Below are 16,869 nucleotides of genomic sequence, written 5' to 3'. Positions count from 1 at the left end.
CAATTCAAGGTGCTCAGAATACCATTTAAATGACCTAGGTCCCAAATATCTGAAAGACTGCCTGCTTCCCTATAGAATCCTTCAGGTATTAAGATCGGGAGAGGGGGGGCTCTTGGTAGTTCTGCCACCCTCTGAAGTTCGGAGGGGGGCATTCTTTCCCACAGATATGTGTCTTCTCTTGCATCTTCGCTATTATACTGAAGACTCAACTCAGTGTGTTTTGGGGATCCACCACACTCCTGCGACTGTAAATGGTTTCAATTGTTCTTAATTTACGAATTTGAAATTGCTATAACCCGTCCTGGAACCTACTAGTGAAAGACAGGTTATAAATTTAGTAAAACAACAAAATTATAACAGCAGCAGCAGCAGCAAATTAAAGGCAACGACCAGGTCCAACTGTGTGTGGCTTTCACCTGGCTTTAAAAGAGCTGTTTATTCAAGTGACTGATGTTTAACGGCCAGTCTTATCACAGAGCACAGCTGCCAGAATGGTGATAGAAAGCAGCAGAGCGGTATCCACTGCCTGAGCTTTGTGCAGCCAAACTAATTATATATAATACAGTTTCACTCTGAAACTAGATAAATTGCTGTCGCTTTTAGTAAGCATCAGCAACCAGCAGACCTCAGGGCCAAATCTAACCCACTTGAAGCTAGACTACCATTAGCCAGCCCTAGGAAGGAGGTGTGTGTGTGTGGTTGGGTACAGAATGCTGGGAGCTCTTGAAATAAGACTTCATGCCAGACACGTTCAAAGGCAAATGTTGGAACGTCCCATTAGTGGAAAATCAATAAAGTGGGTGCAATTTAGTTAATGGGTATTATATCCCAATATACTTTTGTATGGTATTGTTAACCACATAGCCATGGTAGACTTTGTGTGTGTCTATGTTTGTGTATGTGTAATAAGGGCAATGCAACCTGGAAAAAAAGGTAGGCATGCACACATGCAATCTGGAAAAAAAGGTAGGCATGCAAACACAAACACACACACACACAAAATAAGTACTACTTTCCCCCTTTGCTTTTCCACTAGCAATTGCACTCTGGTAAAGGAACTTCTCCAGGAAGGAAAAGTATGTGAGGAGGGAGTTTTGCACATTTTGATGCAGAGCCGTCTCATCCATAGAGGCCGGTGGCGCGGCGCGCCAGAGCGCCGGGCACCCCAGGGGCGCCCCCGCCAGCCCGCCGGCATACCGGGCTCCCCCTCCCCAACCCGCCCCCGCCCCCACGGGCAGGCGGACACTCGCGCGCCGGCGGGCGGGCTGTAAGCCGCCCGCCCTCGCCTCCCGGAGCCCCAGCTGGAGCACTGAAGCGGCGCAGGGCTTTGCGCGACCTTCCAGCACTCCAGCTGGGGCTCTGGGAGGCGAGGGCGGCGGCTTGCAGCCCGCCCGCCCGCCGGCTTGCAGCCCGCCCACCCGCCGGTGCGCGAGCGCCCATCCGCCCGCCGGAGCGCGGGCGCCCGCTCCAACGCCACGCCCCTCATCCCCCGCTCGCCCACCCCCCCTCCCGAAGGGCGGCCAGTGCGGGAGGGAGGCGGGCGGAGAGGCGGCAGGCTGGGGGCGCCGAGGGATCGCTGCGCCAGGGCGGCGGATCCCTCTAAGACGGGCCTGTTTTGATGCTAAATTTGTAGTTTGGTCCTTAGTTACTACTAATAGGCTCCAAATGCCTGGAAATAGTGGGTGAGTCTTCCAAGTCATGTGCCCAAATTCAGCTAGTGGCGCTAATCTAGGCACAGACATGTCCCAAATTCAGGGGCGTAGCAAGGTAAACTGGTACCCGGGGGCAAAAAAAAAATTGTCACACACACACACACCCCGAGGCGTGGGAAGGTCAGGTGGTACCTGGTGCATTGCACAGAAACGCCATTTACCTAGTTGCCATTTTTGGAGCCAGATGTTTCAGGTCATGTTTTTCAATACCACTTTTTGGTTCCTTGAAATTCATTCCAATTGTGCAGATAAAAAAATAACTGGTAGAATTCTACGGGATGTGTGTGAAAACAGATCCCCAGGCATGCACCTCCAGATGGTAGAGACGTCAGCCACCATCTTGGCGCCTCGGCATATTCACTTGGTTGCACGTGGCCAATAGCCAGGTACAAAATGTGCCTTGCAAATTGGACCTAGGATCTTGCTAAATAGAGTAAGTATTCAGAGTTATGCCATCAAAAACAAACACCTTGTTTGTTCCCCACTCTTCATACACCTTGTGCTTCTTTAAAGAAGTTGTAAATGATAATCAAGAGGAGAAACAGCGTAATTTATACAATTAATAAAGTTTGCTCTGCTGTGGCAGCTTCTCTTCTCAACACTGGATCTTCACATGCTTTTTCTTTCCACCCAAGAGAAACCAGCTGGAGGAAGAGGAAAGGGCAGAGGGCGGAGAGCTGTGGGCCCTTTTCCCATCATTTGGAGCCCATGGAAAACTCAACAAACCTGTTGTACCTGGAACTAGGTGTGGAGAGTGCATTTGAATGGGACACAGCTGTGGGCAGCCTGAGCAAGTACCATCCACCTTGGGCCTGCCATAAAAAACAAACAAATCTGGAGTGAGAAACTAGGGTGACACCTGCTGTTTCCAGGATCTCTTCTTGTTGTGAGAATTTTGCGGGTGAGCAGAGTTTGTGGGACCCTAGGTGGGAAAACTGAGGCTGGTGGTGTATGTTAGAAGGAAAAGGAATTGGTATTGAGATATATTATACCTGTGTGTGTGTGTGTGTGTGTGTACACACACACACACACACACACACACATATATATAACTTTGTATTAATGTAATTTATTGTGGCGTTTGACCATTCCTTGTGATTATGTTTGTATAGGGGATGGAAATGGTTAATGTAGATTGACCAATGAGAAAGCTTAGAGGCTCAGCCTACCTGGTTTTGAGGCTCAGCCCAGGGGTTTACCATTGGGAGATAGAGGGTCAGACAGAGGCAGAAAAAGTCGAACATAGCGGTTGTGACAGTTAGAGTGAGAGACAGGAATAGAACTGAGAGAGAAGAGTGTGACAGTGTGAGATACTGCCACATCTAGTTAAGGGCGCGCATTTGAGAAACTATTCTGAACATATTTAAAACTTGTTTGTTCTTCAATAAACTTTAATCTTCGTTGTTGACTTTCCCACCTGACTGAGACTCAGTATTTCACCAGAAGAAACCTGGTTGGTGGCAGCGGAAGAATAAAGCAGTGGTGTACAGGCCAATAGTCCGTGAAACAACCAGGGGCTCTGTACGAACGCCACACTTATTAATATGTAACTGCATGTTTGTAATATTTTTATTTAAGTTGTCCATTGTTGCTTCAGTTTTCTGTGCAACATTTAGAGATTTTTTAAATATATTAAGCGGTATAGAAATTAAATAATCAATCATCCTTCTCCTTACTTATTATGCCTCGTGCGGCATTATGCTGCTGCACCATGCGCTTCACAGAGCTTTGAGCTTAATGTTATCCATCAATGTGGCAGGCAGATGCCGTCAAGGATGCATGAAGAATGGAGAAAGGGAACGCCGGGCTGAAAATCAATAACTGGCCCTCAAGTGAAGTAGCATGTGCAACACTGTTTGAAGTGTGTGTTTACCTCACAGGGGGGTATTACTAAGTGTTCGAGACTAACTTCTTTTTTTACAAAGATTTCAGAGAAAAACAATGAAGCGACAGGACTGGAAGAACTGGAATAGCTTGCCTAGGAAAGGGATTTATCTGAAATAACAGGATACAGTACAAAGATATTTGAAAGAGCATGCAGGTTGTCAAAGCAAAGGGCCTCTGATCCCCTGCATTCTGTGGGATTCACTACACCTGTGCCATCAAAACAGCACGTCTCTAAAGGAGAAACATCTAAATTATGGGTAGGCAAACTAAGGCCTGGGGGCCGCATCCGGCCCAATTGCCTTCTAAATCCGGCCTGCGGACGGTCTGGGAATCAGCGCGTTTTTACATAAGTACAGTGGTACCTCGAGTTACAAACGCTTCAGGTTACAAACTCCGCTAACCTGGAAGAGTTACCTCGAGTTGATAACTTTGCCCCAGGATGAGAACGGAAATCATGTGCCGGCGGCGCAGCAGCAGCAAGGGCCCCATTAGTGAAAGCACACCTCAGGTTAAGAACAGTTTCAGGTTAAGAACGGACCTCCGGAAGGAATTAAGTTCGTAACTAGAGGTACCACTGTAGAATGTCCTTTTATTTAAAATGCATCTCTAGATTATTTGTGGGGCATAGGAATTCGTTCATCCCATATATGTGTGTGTGTGTGTGTGTGTGTGTGTGTGTGTATGTGTGTGTGTGTGTGTGTGTGTGTATAGAGAGAAGGTCCACCCCACCCACGAGGTCTGAGGGACAGTTGACCAGCCCCCTGCTGAAAAAGTTTGCTGACCCCCTGATCTAAATCTACTATTGTGCTCATCCCTGCATAAAAGGGCAGTGGGTGTGGTAAAGAGGGTTAAAGCAGCCCACAGGGCAAGAGGGGATAGGATGCTACAGAAGCAAAGGAATGGCTGCTACTGCCAGGAACCTGCTGGTTTCCACAATTGGCAGGATTCAGCCCTGAACAACAAGAAGTTACCATTACAAAGAAGGAAACTTGAGAGTGGGCTAACTTGGAAGCTTGGGGCCTCAAGCTTGTTAGACTTTAGAAATTAAGCATTACTGGTTTTACGACTTGTCCAAGACTCTTCTCCTTGTATCCCAGGACTGGAGCTCACTCCATCAAGAGGGCTAGGACTGTGAAGTTTGTTTGTGCAAACTTCATCCCTGTGCTTTTGAGAGACACGGGAAGTGTTGGTGCCAAGTCAGCAGCCAATTTACTATTGGTCACTTCGGGGTGGGGGGGGTGGGAACTCCTCACTGATAGGAGGCAGCGGCACTGAAGACAAATCAACAACATCTGGGAACTCAAGGTTGAGAAACGCTGGTCTACAGAGTGGAGAGCTGGATGGAGGGAAAGGAAGCAGACACTCCTAGCCAGATACCTCCTGTTGTGGATTTGCCTGCAGTGCCTCCTCCTCCTATCAGTGAGGAGATGGGACTACAACTCCCATCATTTGTAGCCATCATGGCCAGTGGTCACGGATTATGTGAGTTGTAGTTCAAGAACATCTGGGGACCCAAGGTTGGAAAAGGCTGCTCTAGACTATTGGCCCCCTCCTTGGGCTTAGACACTTCTTAGGGGTCCCAATTTCACCTTCCCCCATCCTGCTAGGAGCCTCTCCAGGGTTGTGGAGCTCAAACTGCCAAACCACCTCCCATTGCTCCACTGGATCAGACCATCGCCTCTGGGATATCTCCACAGGACACATGACTGCAGTAAGGAGAGCTATTGGAAGTCAGCAACCCATAAAAATATAAGCAGAAATCTGATGCACTTTGTATGCAGGAGAGTGAAGAGAACAAAACTTCAGAATGTTGGCTGGATGGAATCGGTGTCTGTTGAGAACGGGAAGAGAAATGGGCAATGTGGCAAGGGCCTTTGTGATTGTGCATGTCTGGTCCCTTCCACTATTGGGATATGCCCCCCCCCCCAGCTTTTCAATACGTCTGAACCCTCAGTTTGAAAATGTTTTTTCACCCCTGCCTTGAAGTCTGATGAATCCTTTGAGAGAGATGAGTCTTGCTTTCTTTATTTCTGTTCCAGACTCCGTACCAGTGACCCAGCTACACTAGAAGATGCGCCAATACCCAAGGGCTGTACTTTCAAAGGATGAATACGATACTGAATAGATTTAATGAATATTGCATCTCGCCCCAGTTCTTAGTCCTGAGTATTTCACAGGCCATCTGTTCTCTCTGTGTCCAAATGAAATGGCTTGCAGGGCAGGGCTGTCGTCCCGTCCCCCAGATTTTTACAATGAACATGTCTAAAACTCAATAAACAAAAGAGTTTACTTTTATATCACTTCCCCCAAATCAATTCATTTTATCTAGCAGTGATAACTTACACCATATCAGTGATTTCACAGGCTAACAAGGTACCAAATAAGTTGCAACTATCCTGTGCTTTTTTTGGTAAAAAAAAAAAAAAAAGAGGTGCAGGGACATGGATGCCAACACAAAATAGCTGCCATGGGCAGAAAAAAGAGACGACGATACTCCATGACATGGAGTAAAAGGTAAAGGGACCCCTGACGGTAAGGTCCAGTCGCGGACAACTCTGGGGTTGCGGCGCTCATCTCACTTTACTGGTCACGTGGCCAGCATGACTAAGCCGCTTCTGGCAAACCAGAGCAACGCATGGAAACACCGTTTACATTCCTGCTGGGTTGGTACCTAATTATCTACTTGCACTGCGTGCTTTATCTACTTGCAGTGGTTAAGAGCGGTAGACTCGTAATCTGGTGAACCGGGTTCGCGTCTCCGCTCCTCCACATGCAGCTGCTGGGTGACCTTGGGCTAGTCACACTTCTTTGAAGTCTCTCAGCCCCACTCACCTCACAGAGTGTTTGTTGTGGGGGAGGAAGGGAAAAGAGAATGTTAGCCGCTTTGAGACTCCTTCGGGTAGTGATAAAGAGGGATATCAAATCCAAACTCTTCTTCTTCTTTCCAACAGCTAGGTTGGCAGGAGCAGGACCGAGCAACGGGAGCTCACCCCGTCGCAGGGATTTGAACCGCCGACCTTCTGATCGGCAAGCCCTAGGCTCTGTTGTTTAACCCACAGCGCCACCCACGTCCCATGACATGGAGTACCTTCATTAAAAAAACAAACCCTATGCAACTATTCTTATAGATTTGTATCTAAACTGAGGCACACTGTATGAGGATTGGAGATTTTACCTTATGATTCATTTAAACTATTTGCTAGAGAAAGTTAAATAAGTAAGCAAACTTAGGATTCATGCCTTCTGAGAACAGGTCATTTTATGGATTAGTAACTTCTAAACCCCCTTCATGGATCACTGCCTTGTCGTGGCGAAGGGGCTTGAATTACTCAGGGAAGCTATGAGCTATGCCGTGCAGGGCCACCCAAGATGGACAGGTCATAGTGGAGAGTTTGGACCAAACGTGATCCACCTGGAGGAGGAACTGGCAACCCACTCCAGTATCCCTGCCAAGAAAACTCCATGGACAAAGACAACAGGCATATAAAAGATATGACGCTGGAAGATGAGCCCCTCAGGTCGGAAGGCGTCCAACATGCTACTGGGGAAGAGCGGAGGACAAGTACAAGTAGATCCAAAGCTGATGAAGCGGCTGGGCCAAAGCCGAAAGGACACTCAGTTGCGGATATGCCTGGAAGCGAAAGGAAAGTCCAATGCTGTAAAGAAAAGTATTGCATAGGAACCTGGAATGTAAGAACCATGAACCTTGGTAAGCTGGATGTGGTCAAAAATGAGATGGCAAGAATAAACATTGACATTCTAGGCATCAGTGAACTAAAATGGACGGGAATGGGCGAATTCAGTTCAGATGACTATCATATCTACTACTGCGGGCAGGAATCCCGTAAAAGAAATGGAGTGGCCCTCATAGTCAACAAAAGAGTGGCGAAAGCTGTACTGGGATGCAATTTCAAAAATGATAGATTGATCTCGATACGAATCCAAGGCAGTCCTTTTAACATCACAGTAATCCAAGTTTATGCACCAACTTCCAGTGCTGAAGAAACTGAAATTGACCAATTCTATGAAGACTTACAACACCTTATAGAAATGACACTATGCTTAAAATTCTACAAGGCAGGCTTAAGCAGTACGTGGACCGAGAACTCCCAGAAGTGCAAGCTGGATTTCGAAGGGGCAGAGGAACCAGAGACCAAATTGCAAACATGCGCTGGATTATGGAGAAAGCTAGAGAGTTCCAGAAAAACATCTACTTCTGCTTCATTGACTACGCAAAAGCATTTGACTGTGTCGACCACAGCAAACTATGGAAAGTTCTTAAAGAAATGGGAGTGCCGGATCACCTCATCTGTCTCCTGAGAAATCTCTATTTGGGACAAGAAGCTACAGTTAGAACTGGATATGGAATAACTGATTGGTTCAAAATTGGGAAAGGAGTACGACAAGGCTGTATATTGTCTCCCTGCTTATTTAACTTATATGCAGAATTCATCATGCGAAAGGCTGGGCTGGATGAATCCCAAACCGGAATTAAGATTGCCGGAAAAAATATCAACAACCTCAGATATGCTGATGATACAACCTTGATGGCAGAAAGTGAGGAGGAATTGAAGAACCTTTTAATGAGGGTGAAAGAGGAAAGCGCAAAATATGGTCTGAAGCTCAACATCAAAAAAACTAAGATCATGGCCACTGGTCCCATCACCTCCTGGCAAATAGAAGGGGAAGAAATGGAGGCAGTGAGAGATTTCACTTTCTTGGGTTCCATGATCACTGCAGATGGTGACAGCAGTCACGAAATTAGAAGACGCCTGCTTCTTGGGAGAAAAGCAATGACAAACCTAGACAGCATCTTAAAAAGCAAAGACATCACCTTGCCAACAAAGGTCCGTATAGTTAAAGCTATGGTTTTCCCAGTAGTAATGTACAGAAGTGAGAGCTGGACCATCAAGAAGGCTGATCGCCGAAGAATTGATGCTTTTGAATTATGGTGCTGGAGGAGACTCTTGAGAGTCCCATGGACTGCAAGAAGATCAAACCTATCCATTCTCAAGGAAATCGGCCCTGAGTGCTCACTAGAAGGACAGATCCTGAAGTTGAGGCTCCAGTACTTTGGCCACCTCATGAGAAGAGAAGACTCCCTGGAAAAGACCCTGATGTTGGGAAAGATGGAGGGCACAAGGAGAAGGGGACGACAAAGGATGAGATGGTTGGACAGTATTCTCGAAGCTACTAACATGAGTTTGGCCAAACTGCGGGAGGCAGTGAAGGATAGGCGTGCCTGGCGTGCTCTGGTCCATGGGGTCACGAAGAGTTGGACACGACTGAACGACTGAACAACAACAACAACTTCTAAACAGCAAGCAGCAGAGCACAGGACTAAATGGAAAGCTCTCAAATTGCAGTGGGGGAAGTATAGAATTCCCCAAGGATCTCTACTGAGACTTGGTTTTTGATTTATCAATTATCTGGAGGCAGAGAGGACATAAAATTTCTGGGTCAAATTGTTCAGAATGGTGGTGAGAGCTCAAGTAGACTGTGGAGAGCTTAAAAGGATTTGTAAATAGTGGGTGAAGGGGGGAGACTGGAAATACACAATTGTGGAAAAAAATATATGCTAAAGGTTCCAAACTTGAGGAGGCTAACTAAAATCTATACTTTGGGGCAAAGCTGTCAACTTTCCCTTTTTTGAGGGAAATTCCCTTATTCCGGTGCCGTTTCCCACTGCAAAAAAAGGGAAGGTTGACAGCTATGCTTTGAGGTAAGTCGTGGTGCACAGAGAGCTGAGTGAAAACAAACTCAGTATGCAGTGGCACTGAAAAAGGGAAATTCCACGCTGGGAATTATTAGGCAAGCTGTTGAGAATGAAACCGCTAGTGTTTGTTACACCTTTATAAATCTATGATGGAAGATCATACAAACCTCTGGTTGCCTCCATCTCAGATAGGATAGAAAAGGCAGTCAAAATTATTGAGGGGTGGAAACTCTTTCCTATGAGGAAAAGGGACAGCAACCAGAGCTTTTTGTTGTTGTTGTTAAGGCAGGGAGGAAGAAGACAAAAGGGGAATGAGACCGGTGTATAAAATCCTTTGCACAACATATAATTCATTTATGGATCTCACTACCACAAAAACATGGCAATGGCTACTGGCCTAGGGGTTGTTTATTGAACCTTTGCGGGATTTGTTCATTTTACCTAAGATTTGTCCAGAGCACACTACAAACTGCAACTCAAGTCCCAGTATGTTGAATGAGCCATTCTAAACAGTAACCACTTTATATCACACTCTTAAAGTGTGTTTAAAATAAAAAATTATGGCAACCCCAATTATGGCCACATACAAAAGATCACACTTTTACTCCAATTAATTAATCTGAAGTAACTACTATCACCAGGCTCCCAAGTGTCAATCACTAAGGAGCTACTTTTTTACGTTCCGTACACAGTATTGAGACAACCAAGTGCAAAATATATACATACTGTGGGAGTTGCGCATGTATATTTTGAAGGGACATGTATAAGTTTTAGATGACATGCTCCCATCAAATTTACACCCTGTATACTTTCAGGTATGAGCTTCAGTATAAAACTTAAGAAGTGACCCTAACATGGATCAAAAGTTCCGTAACGAAGAGTCATAGAATACATGTAGCCGAGTGCTTTTTTCAGCTTGGGTGAATTCATGCTAACCTGAATTATTCATAACAAAACCAAACTATGGCGTGATCTACACCACTACAAAGCTGATTTGTGTGAAAGAATCGCGGCATACAAAATTGTGACCTAGACAAGGTTGGAGACAAATCTCAGGTACTCATCCATCTAAGAACCTGATGGTGCTTCCTAAGAATTTGATGAGGGGAGCACTAAGAATTTTGTTCAAATAAGATTCTGGAATTAAAAAGTATTTTGTCAGCTCAAGCAAAGAATGGTTTATTTACCTGCTACAACTGTGTCCTGTCCTTCCTCTGAGAACATCAGAGACGTATTTTAGGATGCAACTTATAACCACCACTTCTCTGGAAGTAAACCTCATGGAATTCAGTGAGAGTTACTTCTGAGCAGGCACGTCTAGGATTGAAGTCTTAAGTCTCACAACAACTCTGCCAAATTAAGCAAGGCAAGTCAGGACAGGGGACTTTCTCAAGGCCATCCAGTGACCTTTGCAACCAAACAAGGACTGGAGCCCAGATTTACCACAGTAATGCCCTAAAATGTTATGTGCTGGATTTTACAGATAACTGTACTACACAGAGAATATTTAATACTGAAGCACAAGAAACAGTTAATGAGTGGAGAAGAAACGATGTGCCATCCTTGGGCATTGACGGCCATGCTAACCATTAAAAAGCTTACAATTTATCCCACTCCACCCCTCACCACCTAATAAATGTGTGGGGAGAAGCCAAGCCCACACTTGCTTGAAGTCCATTTCTTAGACCACTGAGTACACCAACACTGAGCTTAAACAAGTAACGGCAATGTACAGCTGACTTACCTGTGTATTTTTTAGAAACTTGCATGACCCCCCCAATATGAATTCTCTCAGCCAGGGGTGAGGAACCCCTACCTGCCCCCCATGATGCTGGGCTCCTCCTACCCCCCCCCCCAACAGACCACGGTCACAGATGATTATCGATGCTGCCCAACAATATTTGGGTTCTCCACCTCTGCCCTAGCTTTGGAGAGCAAGCAAAGGTCTTGAATGGCCCTCTTCCCATGCTGCTGAAACAAGCATTTATTAAGTTGTTTTTGCTTATGCATGCTTAGAATATACCTGCGTGTTTTGCCAATCAGCTTTAGAGCCTGATGCTGTGCACCGGTGGATTTGTTCCTATTTCACTACTAGGACAGCGAGAGCTCGCCTTTGCACGGCTGCTGTAGCATAAGCCGCCTGGGGTGCCGTCCGACCGGCAGAAAGGGGAGCAGTAGAACAAGCAGGCACCCAAAAGCGCCCGCCTGGCCCCTTCCCTACCTGGTAGGCGTCGGGGATGTTGACTGTCTCTCCGTGCTCGGCCACGTAGCCGATGATCCCTTTGCCCCAGGGCACCTGCACCTCGTTGGAGTTCTCGGTGCTGTAGCAAGGCAGCAGCGGGGTGCCGGCGTGCACGTCGAAGACCTTGGAGACGAGGCTCTTCTTGCCGGCGGCAGCGCCACCTTCGACCAGGAAGAGGGAGCCCCGGTCGGCGTCCACCATGAGGCACACGAAGATGAGGATCTTGTAACTGAGAGCACCCAAGTCCAGGTCGTTGGAGATGTCCTTGACGAGCTCCAGGAAGAACTGGCGCTCGTTGTGCTCCTTGAGGTGGCGCTTGTAGTCCAGGGCGGTGGGCGGGTATTGCGGGAGGTTCACCCGAGACTCCAGCAACGCGCTCAGGATGTGCGCCGTCGTGGGCGGCAGCGAGCTGGCTTTCCTCAGCAGGGCCCTTCTCCGCGCGCTGCTCAGCGGCTCCTGCGCCCGCGCGTGGACGTGCTCGTCGTAGGTCAGGTTCACGTGGATGGCCTTGGAGCGCGCGAAACTGCGCCGCAGCTCCTTCTGCGACGCCCGGCGCTGCAGGCCGCCGGCCGCCGCCTCTGGAGGGGCCATGGGGCCGCCGCCGCCCTTTCCCAAAGAGGAGCCGGTGCTTCCGAGCGCCGCCGGGGTGCCGTTGCTGCTGTGGCTCGGCCGCTCCTCCGCCTCGCCGTCGGCACCTCCGGGAGCCGCTTTGGCGAGGAGGGAGCTCCTCCTCTTCAGCCACTTCTCCACCAGCTCCGGGTGCCTGTCCAAGAAACTTTCCACCGCGGCGAAGTCCAAGCCGGCCGGGGCCGACATGGCGGCCTCGTCACCTCGGAAGGCGCACTGCCGCTGCCACCGCGCGCCAAACTTTGCCGCCCTCGTTACTTCATGCTGAAGCGCGGAAGAAAAGCGGCAGTAAGCCGCTGCCGCCGCCGCACTTGCTGCTTGCAAGCGACTGGCGCGCCCGCCCGGAGAGGAAAGCCAGGGCGGGTTACAAGGCGTTCGGCACGTGGGGGAGCAGAAGCTGCCCGGGCTTTCCCGCCCTCTCTTGGAGCGAGCAAGCAAACGGATCCATCCGCCTCCTAGCCCGGGCTAAGTCCCGGCTTTCTGTGCCCTTCCTACCCTCGGGCTCCTCGCCTTTTCCCTTTACTCCCTCCGTTGTTTCGCGGCTCCCCGTCGTCGTCCTTGTCCTCTTCTCCCGTCCAGGTGTCTTCCGTGGGGTTCTCGCGTCCTTTCGCTCCCGGTTACTTGCAAAGGGCTGCTGCTTCTCTGGAGATGCGCGTCAAAGCTCTCTGCTAACTGCTGCTCCTGCTGGCGGCGGCTCCTGCGTAACCCAGCCGGCCGACCACTAAGAAGGCGGGGCGGGGAGGGAGGACGCGTGAGCGGAGGAGGAGGAGGCCGGGAGAGGCAGCGGGTAACCAGAGCATCCTCTCTTTCCAGAGGCGATCACGTCGACGGCCGAGCCTCTTCGGAGCGGGAGCAGCGCATGAATGAAGGGGTTTATAGGAGGGAGGGGGCAGTGGCCGAAGCAAGCAGATGACGCGCGAAGCTGCGCGGTGCAAATGTCCTCCCCCCACCCCAACAATACATGAGCATCAGTAGCGCGGGGGATAGTTGCGCCACCGTGTTATGGCTCAAGAAAGGAGATCTCAACGCATTCGAGGTCTGCCATTAAGAAATGCAAACTCTGGGAGAGGTGCCGCCGGTCAGCTATCGATTGTCATGGGACTGTGCGTGGGAGGGGGGGGGGAGATGTTTCTCGCGTGCGCTTGTGTATGACCACGTGTCCTATTGTTCGAGAACGTGACTTCTGTGCATATGTTCCTCATAAAAAAAAAGATTTAAAAACAAACAAACCACCTTTTCCTTAAAATATTTAGTTGAAGTAAGCGTCGATACAGATTTCTAAAGAGCATACTTCGGTTTCTGAAACCTAGAACGTACTGTACACACTCAGCTTCCAAATGACAAGACTGGAGAAGTGGATACTGCTGATTTTTAATAGTGCACTTTTAAGTAAGGCAGTAATTCTAACCATAATTTCAAGTTTATACAATACATATATACCGATGAAACAGCGGGCGTGGAGGTGGGGGTCTATAAGATTCGCGGTTTGGGATTGGCAGGAGGTGTCTTTATCTTGCACAATAGTACTGTATTGCCGTGTTCCCTTGCAACCCGCACATACGTCATTATGGGAATCGCTAACGAAGCATATACAGTACAGTGTTCCATAAGGAGGGAATCCCCTCGCGCCGCCCGATCCTGTTTACTCGGAAGAAAGTCTCCGTGAGTTCAATGGCCTTTACTTCCAAGTAAATGAGCGTGGGCTTTGCAGCCTTGATTTGCAGCTGGGGTCATTGTCCTTTTAACTCATTAAAATCTATCTGTCACGCTAGCTTTAATGGACTTGCTGGTGGAGCTCAGGAATGCAATCGCATCCTTTCCTCTTGCGGGAGGGGGTTTGAATCGCAAGATGGGGATCCGGAAGCAAGATGGGGATCTCCGGAATACGCGGGGATTAGAATACACAGAGACGAGAAGGTGCGCTTGTGTGCAAGCTGATTTTTTCTTTATTTATTTACACTGGGAGCTTCCCCCTGAAGCGGTTGCGCGCACGTGGTCACCTTTCCACAGAAATGTGCAGGTCTCAAAGTCCGATTAAGATGAAGGAACAGCGAGCACACATGCGGCTTCTGCGCCTCCTCCTCCCCCTCCCGCCGCGAGACGAAACCCCGACCGCTGAGACAGACTGACGTGGAGCTATTTTTAACGCGCACGTGGAGCAGCGCATTTAATGCCGAATCGATGCCTACGCAAAAATGCTGGGGAACCTCAAGTCATGGATCCCAGCACGTGAAAAACGTACGCTGTGCAGGGACCTTGAATGAAAGCGATGTCTGTGGAGTGGTGGTGGGGAAATATGAATGAGATGCCAAACCTTCTCAATGGAAGCTAGCACACGCACCGCCATCCTATAGCACCTGAGAGGCACCTTGGATTTTAGGAAACCTGAGGCACCCTAAATTTTAGGGTGCTCTGTTATGGTTCGTTTATAGGAACCCTGAGAGGCACCCTAGATTTTAGGGTGGGGCTGAGGTTCGTATAAATGCCATTATCTGCTTTCAGTGCCAGGGCTAAGTACGGGTGTTCGTGCTTAGAATGTGCAGCGCCTTCAAGCATGTGCAAAGTTCTTTGCTTTGAAATCGAACATGTTAGCATTGAATGTCAATTTCAGCGATAGTGTTGAATGTTAAGTGCAATGTTAGCATGGAAATTAATGGACGTGGCTACGGCCCATTAACCTCAGTGGAACTACTCTTGAGTAATGCTTAGCAGCGGTATTCAGCTGAGGGCAACCAGGTCAGAATAAATAATATCGCGACAGGCTGAGCCTCGATAGCCCCTTGCCAGCTTTCATAAATTAAGCAAAGGTGAGGAGCCCAAGACATCCGCGAGAGAGACGGGCAGATCGAAGACAGACACGTGGGATTAGATTACGTGGGAGGTGGTTGAAACGGGGCTGAGCTCTTCAGCCTCCGCTGATACATAAATTGATTTGCCCTCCTTGCTGCAGTCGTTTCAGATTGTAGGTAGGAGGAGCTGCTTGGTGTTTGACGATCAGATAGGACAAACTTTCGACAGAAACTGTAATTGAAATAGACGGCGGAACGGGCTCTTCAAAGACTCTGACCTAAATATCCGTCCTAGATTATAACGTCGTTGAATTTAAAGGTGGGGGGGGGAATGTTTTTTTAAATGCAAGCAAAAGCAAAAGCCAGCTTCTCAGCGCCGCTGTGTTTGCTGGTTGGCACCAGCAGGTCAGATCTAGCTTTGATTTGCTAAAAATAACCTACCTCTCTCGCTGCAAGGTGATGGGCTTTACTATACGGTACGTAAATACACCAACCGATGGCTTCTCATTGAGAAATAGCGCATCGCGAAGAGCAGATAAAACTTGTCAATTGTGACCGCGGGAGGGCGGCAGGCGGAGAAGCCCTTTCCGAGCATGCGCAGAGGCGAGAGGATGAAGGGATTTGAATGGACGGTTTGTCAATTCCTTGCTTCGGAGTGCGACGCTGAGCTCTTGCTTTGGGTGGGTGGGTGGGGGGACGTACCCTCCACCCTCGATGACATGCGCGTAGCTGACACCCCCCCCCCATCAAGTAAAACAAAAGAAATAACTGACCAATCACGTCGGTTCTGCCCTCCACAACAAAAGTCCTGCCCACCCTAACAAAAATCCTGGCTACGCCCATGCTCGACGGGCTCACGAACACGCTCCACGACGGCACGTGATTTTGCTACCGCGTAGCCGGGAGAGGGAAGAGCGCTCCACTGAGAAGATGCTTGTCTAGTAACGGGTAGGGAGGGCAGGTTTGCAAACGCAGCTCCCGCTTGGCGCTCCTCTGCTGGAGGACTTGGGAACTCTCCTTAAAAGAGGTTTTTTCCCCCTGTGTTGTTGTTTTTTTTTTAATTTCAAACTCTGGTCTTAATGGTCGGACGCCTCCCACTACACACCCCAAGACAGATAGATTTATTTGTAAAAGTGGCAAGTCCTGCGTTTTGGAGAACTGGACCCCTGCCTGTAAAAGCCTATGTATTCATTATGACACTACTTCTACTACTGGCCACCAGGGGCCGCCGCTGCTAGACAAAGTAGACGCGGGGGGGGTTGGGGGCTTAATTGGTTTGACTCCGCATCCGCTTCAAAGCAGACCCTCGCGGATGCTCTCTAGACGGGGCGGCAGCCGGAGAAAACTCCTGGGATAAGAAGGGGACCCCCTGCTTATTCCACGGCTGAGATCGCGAGCTAAGTGGAGTAGTTAACTCTCCTCACCCCAAATTCGAAATCGTTGCAACGCTTTTTGTTAATACTTAAGCGGATTTCTATATATCATCCACACTTCACTTACTGCCCCCCCCCCCGTGCATAGACTTGCGTCATTGCCATGCAGGCCATCAAAGCAATGAGCAGAGCTGTCAAGCAAGGAGACGGCGAGGTGCCCCGCGGTTCCGAGGCTTCAAGCTTTCTGGAAGATCCTCGCCCTGAAGCCTAGAAATGTGGGAGCTGGCTATAAGCTTGCCAGTCAGGCAGGAAGAAATACACGCGAGCTCAGAGGCCCCCCCTTGGCCTCCCCGCCAGTCACTGAGCAATGCCATGGGGAAACTCAACCTTCGAGGGCTCCCCCCTCTCCACCATCTGTCTCTGGTGGTTGCCGTGGAAGAACTGCTCTTTTGTTTTAATAAATCACGCAATTCAGTTAGATCTGGCACATTTTTTTTAACTGACAAATATATCCATTAATATT

At 48.8% G+C, this 16,869-nt stretch overlaps 1 protein-coding gene across 1 annotated transcript in view; it reads right to left on the bottom strand.

Annotated features, from left to right (window-relative positions):
* PDE11A (phosphodiesterase 11A) overlaps positions 1–12,416 on the bottom strand; it is a 135,736-nt gene extending 123,320 nt beyond the window's left edge. Inside the window, exon 1 of the mRNA XM_033149880.1 lies at positions 11,537–12,416. Coding sequence (XP_033005771.1) covers positions 11,537–12,373 — 837 coding nt within the window. The 5' untranslated portion in view covers positions 12,374–12,416. The remainder of the gene's footprint in view (positions 1–11,536) is intronic.
* Between the last annotated feature and the right edge of the window lie 4,453 nt (positions 12,417–16,869).

The sequence above is a fragment of the Lacerta agilis genome, chromosome 1 (assembly GCF_009819535.1).
Source record: "Lacerta agilis isolate rLacAgi1 chromosome 1, rLacAgi1.pri, whole genome shotgun sequence".
NCBI classification, from domain to species: domain Eukaryota; kingdom Metazoa; phylum Chordata; class Lepidosauria; order Squamata; family Lacertidae; genus Lacerta; species Lacerta agilis.
The sequence above is the reverse complement of the archived record's forward strand: the minus strand, read 5'-3'. Positions and strand labels throughout refer to the sequence as shown.